The 7,654-nt window shown below is 44.2% G+C and overlaps 1 protein-coding gene across 1 annotated transcript; it reads left to right on the forward strand.

Annotated features, from left to right (window-relative positions):
* Window positions 1-2,357: 2,357 nt before the first annotated feature.
* On the forward strand, window positions 2,358-7,607 carry LOC309882666 (histamine H3 receptor-like; the record flags this gene model as incomplete). The annotated part of the gene is made up of 3 exons (XM_082769973.1): window positions 2,358-2,613; window positions 2,685-2,851; window positions 5,164-7,607. The coding sequence occupies 3 exons, from the start codon at window positions 2,358-2,360 to the stop codon at window positions 6,046-6,048; spliced, it is 1,308 nt and encodes a 435-aa protein (XP_082626099.1). The 3' UTR covers window positions 6,049-7,607.
* Between the last annotated feature and the right edge of the window lie 47 nt (window positions 7,608-7,654).

Here is a 7,654-nt window from a genome sequence, read left to right on the forward strand (position 1 = left end):
GCCAAGCTCCATTATCAGAGTACTCTCCCTTCAGGACAGGCTGCTCTGACAATGGAGCAGACAAGGTAAGGTGTAGCTCTCTTCTCTCATCCACAGGTGTTTTATGCTTTTTCCCCACAATGTGCGTATATCTATACCACCACAACATATATTTTGAAGTGAAGCTTTTCTCCCAGTAATTGATGTTCTTAAAAGAAAATCAGCGTAGCTCAGTAAAAAAGGCAGTAAGTCACTGGATCTGGAAATATCAATTTTAAGGGAAAAAAGAAAATATTTGAAACCTGCAATAGTAAAACCTGCTGTTCTGAGTGTGCTGGCCACCTAGCACAATTTGGATTTGGGATCTGCAAAGGTCTCTGGCCAGCATTAGCATGGTCTTCAACAGTAAGTTGCCGCAGTGCAGAGCTATGGAGTGATGGTTCATCCTTTTAAGAAGATAATTTTTTTAAGAGTTGCAGTCATTGTGCCTTGTCAAACTAGCAGTAATAGAGGAGCATCAGAAAACAGTAATGCTGGTTATTATGGGGCTTACTGAGAATCTCAAAGTCTGCCAGGAGGTAATACACTACAAAAGCTACTTCAAATATAATACACAAGTGTGCATTCTGCGGACTCATTGAACCGCTAGAAAATTACCTTACTTTGGAGAAGTTGAAGAATATAGTAATTATTCATGAAAGACTAAATGAATTCTCTCATGTTCTCCTGGTGATTATTTATTTTCTCTTCTTTGTGTTTCTTGGCTGCCTCTTTTATCTTTTATATTCCACAGCACAATCAGATAGCAGTAATTATCAACAAGTTTGATCCCGCCCAAACTGAAGTGATGGAAAAATGCCAGTTGAGCTCAAAGGGAAGTGATAATGAGTCCACAGATTAAGGAATAATCACTGTGGTAAACTAGGACTTCAGCGTTCCTGTCACTTGTTTTGTGTAGCTTTTCTTATTTGCTTTAGGGAGATAATGATACAGTAACATGTAAGAAGAGTATTTTGCTCTCATGCATCGGATATGCACTTGACATTTCTGTCTCTAGACTAACAAAAATAGAGAGGCCATATTATAACTACCGTAAATTGCAAAATCTCCTCTGATGAGATAGTGATTTACAGGAATTACCTGGCCTAGAATCTGTGCTTCCAAAATTGACAAAGGCCTGATGCATCTCTCTGGGGAAAAGGCCAGTCCACAGTTACTCGGAATACACACAGCCTCAGACAAATAACAGACAAGTTATTAAAGAGCTGTTCTTGCTTGCCTTACCTGATGTCCAAGTGAAGTCCTCTCTTCAGAAAGCTGTTGTGATTGCTTCTAAAATCTGTTATTTCAGACTGCAGATTTATACCAGTCTTTCACTGCTTGTATAAAAGTTTACCACATGTGAAATAGTGGTTGAATTACGTGAAAGTTATGTGCATCCAGTGATTACTTCTGAGCAAATTCTGGTTTTAAGTAGAAGGGGGCCATACTGAAAGGAGCAAGTCCCAAACTGCTTACAGTCATTAGGAAACTCTTGTGGAAAGAAAGGCAAAGGCTATCAATGGCCTCATATTTTAAAGCAGATAATGATCCAACGGGCCAAATCAGGAGGGCAACAGAAGGTTAAATCTCTCTTAGATTACCCTTCACTCATAACAGACCTCAGTGTGTCCCACTCCTCCTCAGGGCTGGGCCTGTCCTCTTGCCAGAAGCTGAAAACCTCCTAGCTCTTTCCCAGCTGCTCACGTGCTTGGATTTCAGGTACAGATCTGAGAAAACTGGCAGCCTAACATCATTGTCGTAACGCCCTTTGAAACATCGTCTACATTTCTTGCCAGTTTTGAAAACAGGAGTCTCAGAAATACCGCATTCCTGTCAGTGTTTGTGAAAACAAGTAGCCGGGCACAGCAGAGACCTTCCTGATACCCCCCAGAAGGGAAGGCTGCGTGCTGCAGGCCCTGTCTGCGCTGGGCCAGCTGAGCGCGGGGAGCCTCCCAGACGCGGCCAAAAGCGCAGATTTTCAGGGCACGCCACGGGACGGGGGATCTGCAGCGTAGGGCAACTAAAAAGCCATAAAAACGCAGGAGGCAGGTGAGGCTGCCGAGCCAGCAGCAGCTCGACGAGGGCCATCAGCGAGCCGTCGGGGCAGCCCCTCGGGGAGCCGCCTCACACGAGGGGCTGCGGAGCGGCACCGGGCCCCTCCCGGCCCTCAGGGCGGCGGAGGCGGGCAGAGCCCCACGCCCCTCAGGGCTCCCCACAGCGCGCCCCGCCCGGTGCCGTCCCCCTCTTCTCCTGCCGGGGCGGTGCCAGGAGCGGCTCGGGGCGGGCGGCAGAGCCGGGCAGGGCAGCGGCGGAGCGCGGGGAGCGCCGCGGGAGCCATGGGCCCGGAGGCGCCGTGGCTCAACCACTCGGGCGGCCCGCGGGCGGGGGGCGACGGCTGCGCGGGGGGCGGGCAGCGCCCCGGGCCCTTCAACGCCGCTGCCGCGGCGCTGCTGGCGGCGCTGATGGGGCTGCTGGTGCTGGCCACGGTGCTGGGCAATGCCCTGGTCATCCTGGCCTTCGTGGTGGACCGGAGTCTCCGCAGCCACGGCAACTTCTTCTTCCTCAACCTGGCCATCGCCGACCTGCTGGTGGGTGAGTGCCGGGGCCGGCGGGAGGGGGGCAGGGGTGGCGCTGCGGGTGTCACCGCCCAGCTCTGTCCGCAGGCGGCTTCTGCATCCCCCTCTACATCCCCTACGTGCTGACGGGCGAGTGGAGGCTCGGCCGGGGCTTGTGCAAGCTGTGGCTGGTGGTGGACTACCTGGTGTGCACTGCCTCGGTCTTCAACATCGTCCTGATCAGCTTCGACAGGTTCATCTCCGTCACCAAGGCGGTAAGGGCTGGGCAGGCTGTCCCGAGCTGCAGAGAGCTGGGGGTGGGAGCGGGGAGCCCCCAGCACAGGGCTTGGAGCAGCTGCATGGACTGGGGGGGGGCTGCAGGGGCTCCACGGCTGCCCCGTCAAGCAGGAGGGGGGGCTCAGGTCTGCCAGCTCCCCCCCAACTGAGCCTCAGCCGCCACAGGAGGGGGAGCTGTCCAGACACAACCTACTGCTTGTGGGAGAGAGCACCTGGGGCAGGACGGACAGGTGCTTCTCCCATTTACACCTGTGCCAGTTTCTAAAATAGTGTTATATGCTGCTGGTGAAGCTAGAAGGGCAGAGGGAGCACTGTTTACTTATTTCATCCTCACCCCCACCTTGGTTAAGGTTAAAAAGGCAGTACCCAGCTGAAACAAAGCATTTCCTCAAAACACAGCAATACACCTATCGACAGCAAGGTAGCCAGCTGCAACTCTGCTACAGCATAGGGCAGAACTGTTTGCAGCAGGTATCAGTGCAGACAGCGGTGCATGGCTTAAAAGTGGCAGAGTGTAAATTAACAGTAACTAATTTCTTTTGAAGGCACGAAATGCTATTTCGATGCAACAGCCACAGAAATAGCCTTGCCTCAACTCATGCAGCACATCAGTTATTGGAAAAGGAGTAGACTAGACTTTCCAAAGAACAAAACCTAACTTCATTTTCACTTCATAATGCCACTAAATATTTTAGATAGTGCTGAAATAACACATTTTGTCTGCCCATAGGTCTCACTCTTCTACACACAGTTTGCAGCTATTCTTCAGCACTCTGTTCCACCCACATTTCCTTAAACATGAGTTTAGCTTCATTGCTCTTTATAAATCACAGTGAGGCAGCGATACCTTTTCAGTAAATAGCACAAAGAGAGAATACAAGAGCACTTAAACGGATTATATGCAAGTTATTATTTACCAACTTTTTTTTTTTCCGAGAGAAATGAACAGATTAATTCTCAAATAGTCAACACAACATTCCTTTATTTTCTAAGTTTTGTATTAGCCATGAATTTTACTTTCATAAGCCACACTCATGACTATACACACAGTATAAATATATAGACTGGATAGTTTCAGAAACAGAAGGGGAAACTGTAATAAGTGAAAGAATTCAGCCACCTGGAAATGCTTCAAATTAATCTTTCATATAAAAATCTCTCCCAAAGCAAAAGTACAGAAGCTGCCTGTTGGGTTAGGGCAGTTTAAGAACATATGAACAAGATTATATAAAGTTCTAAATTACTCTCTCAGTGAAAGTTTTAATCTTCCTACAAGGCTACTAATTATTTCAGTAGCAGTCTTGCCAAGCATTGCAAAATTAGACCCAATTCAGACAAACTCAGAATTCCTCAGCTGCATGGGTATTCTAACTAAAACAGCTTTGGAGATCAAGATCCACAGACTGGGGCAAGTAGGCATGAATCCTACACAGAATTCAAGCTCAAGGACTTCATATTCCAAAATATTTCTCACAAGTCCACAAGGCTGGCCACTGTAGAGATGTGAAGACTGAACTCCAATTCATTACATGAACATTGTCCAATACACCAGGAAATTAGAATACGGCATGTTAGATGATATTAAGATTCTACTCAATTTTCTTGCTGACAAGGCTTATTGACTTAATATTACTGGCATACTTACTACTTTTTTGCATCTTAGATTCTCTATTTTTCCTAAAGGGTAATTACTCTTCCTGTGAAGCACTTCACAGACCACAACACTCCATCTGTAAATCTTATTTGCACATAGTAGTTCTGCAAGTAACTCAGAAAAGTAAGAAATTAGGGATATCAAAAAGAAAAGCTTACCTATTTATTTTTATAGGCAGTTTTCACATTGAGAAAGGCAATTAAAAGAATATCCATGCATGCTATATTCTTTTAATAAAAGATGAAAATAATTTAATTTAAAATACATAAATGAATTCTAAAGGGCTACATCTTTAGATAAGCTATAAACCGGTGCCACAGCTAATGCCATAGAACACATAAGCAACTAGTGACAACCAATTCCAGAAACTGCAGTGGATACTTGCTCAGGAAAAGCCTTCGTTTTCTAGCTTGTGATCTGATGCACATTATCAGAACACATCCAGTCACCTTGATAATGTTTGTTAGAATGGATATTTCACACATACCTTTTCTGTGGTTCTCGTAAGCTTGTTATAACTCCTATCTCCAAAACAATATATCATCATTGACCATCAAACTTGAGAGGGCCACATTCCAAGGTACCAATAGTACCTGTTGAGATACTACTAATGTATGTAACTTCTGTGTTTCTCAGGTGAGTTACAGGGCACAGAAAGGGATGACCAGAAACGCAATATTGAAGATGATCATTGTATGGATTGCTGCTTTTCTTCTCTACGGTCCAGCCATTCTCAGCTGGGAGTACATTGCCCAAAAGAGCATCCTCCCTGAAGGAGAATGTCATGCAGAATTCTTCTACAACTGGTATTTCCTAATGATTGCCTCTACGATTGAATTCTTTACGCCCTTCATCACCGTTACATACTTTAACTTAAGTATTTACCTCAACATTAGGAAACGCACATCCCTCAGAAATGAAAACATATCACCTGGTCAAGAGGACTGTGAAATGAGTTTCCAAGGGAAAAAAAGGGAGCACACCATATTTTTTGTAAAACCTTCTAACAGACACAAACACGAGAAGAGAGCAAGCAGCCTTTCTCCCCCCATAAAGGCTCCAAGGCTCAGACTACATAAGTTTGACAATCAGTCATTAAATCTGAATGTCAATCAAGACCTTCCACCACTTCAGGTGGATGTCGAGACCAAACCTCGTAAGAACAATTTCTATAAAGCTGCAGAAAACATATGCAACATCACCACCAGAGTGGACATTGCTAACACTATGGCAAATAGATTTAGACTTTCCCGGGATAAAAGAGTAGCAAAGTCTTTAGCAATTATTGTCTGTGTGTTTGGTTTGTGCTGGGCACCATATACGCTTTTGATGATCATCAGAGCAGCTTGTCATGGGCACTGTGTGCTACATTCACTCTATGAGACTTCATTTTGGCTTTTGTGGGTAAATTCAGCCATTAACCCTATTCTATACCCACTGTGCCACATGAGCTTTAGGAAAGCCTTTATAAAACTCCTGTGCCCAGGAAAAGCCAAAATCCATCCTCATATTTTTATGTGAAAAGAAATGAATTTGACAGAAGTGTATCTTGCTTTCAGTATGAACATAAACTGGCTAATACTCACCTGCAAATAGTAAGTACACTGGGAGTTTAAAGGAATACTGCTAAGTAGATACAAGCATAGATATTTAGGAATGTATAGAAATACAGTCATTCATGTAGCTGGAGAAACACATAAGCAATGAAAACAAAGGCAATTTCTCAAAACTTTGGGAATTATGCCAACAGCGTAATTTCTGGTGATAGTGCACTAGCATTAGAGTGCCAAAAAGGGAATACTAAATTCATAGCCCATAACTGGGAGGGATCTCACTTTCAAAGTATTACTAGTAAGGAATTTCATTAAGTGTTAATTTGGGCCTGTTATATTTTATCCTCAGCCCCACCCTTTAAGGACCTCAGGGTGTCTTAGCTGTTAAGTGTACCATGTATTTTGGGGAGGGTATTTTGCAGTGCCTACAGTACTGCCCCCCAAAGTAGAACAGATAAGATTGTGACAGATGAAACAATTGAAGAGTAGTGTTTAGGAACAGCATGGGACAAGAGGTGCCAGAACAGCCAGATTACTAAAGAAGCTGAGCAAGTATAGCAGTAAGGGAGCATTGATTTGGGTGGAAAAGGTAATTTGCTTCCACCAATACATGCATCTTCTACACTGTTTTACAAACATTTTCCTTTTCTGACAAGTCATAACTATTGAACAGCCACCGCTGTCCATTGCCACAGCCAAAATGCATGTTAGTACAGTTGACCTTAGAGTTCATGGACAGAATTTTGAAGTTTACTTTGTCAAAACTCCAGTAAAAGTAATTCAGAACTGTGGAAGTCATAACTTTGTAGCCTTATCAAATGGCACGTGGAAAAAAGCTCCAGTCTATAACATTTGGGTAACTGCAGTTGAAACCACAAAACTCTTTTTCAAAGGTAATTCCTGAGTTACAAGTACTGACCGTGAGAATGAAACAAACACGGTTCACAAATATTGTAAGCTAAGAGAGCATATTCGGACTATATGAGTGTATCTACATGAACATTATAATTGTGTTCTGCTATGGATGTTTTCTAACATAAAATCTGCTTTAACCTGTTCTTTTAAATGAGCGATGCTATGAACAGATACAGATCAACATAAACATTTTTGAATAGCATTAGTTACACCACTAGCCAAGTGAGGTCGTTAAGTTCTCCCCATTCTTCCACCTCCCCCTCCAAACCAGCAGAGCAATGACCTAAGTGTCGTCTATTCCATAATTCTTAGGTTTCCTAGGATCGTATTTGCCCACCAAAATCACATGGTGATAAAGTTATTAGACAACCCACCAAGGTCTCACTGCCTTATCCAATCGAGCCTGGACAGTTTTAGTAGCAGTAACCAAGACAGGGAGTGAGGAAGTCAGTCAGGTAGCTTTAGAACACTGTGTTCAGTTAAAGTAAAGCAGAGACATTTCAACCTAGTTTTTAGCAACTGGCATTAAGTAATGGACTAAATCAATCTCCACAAGAGTTACCACTGGGAATGGTTCTACCACTCAAATTTCTACAGCTCTGTCATTTAATTGCCACCTGTCTGTTTAGCATAGACCTACAACCTACAGGGATTCTGCA

The sequence above is a fragment of the Aythya marila genome, assembly GCF_965140915.1.
Source record: "Aythya marila genome assembly, chromosome: 12".
Taxonomy (NCBI): domain Eukaryota; kingdom Metazoa; phylum Chordata; class Aves; order Anseriformes; family Anatidae; genus Aythya; species Aythya marila.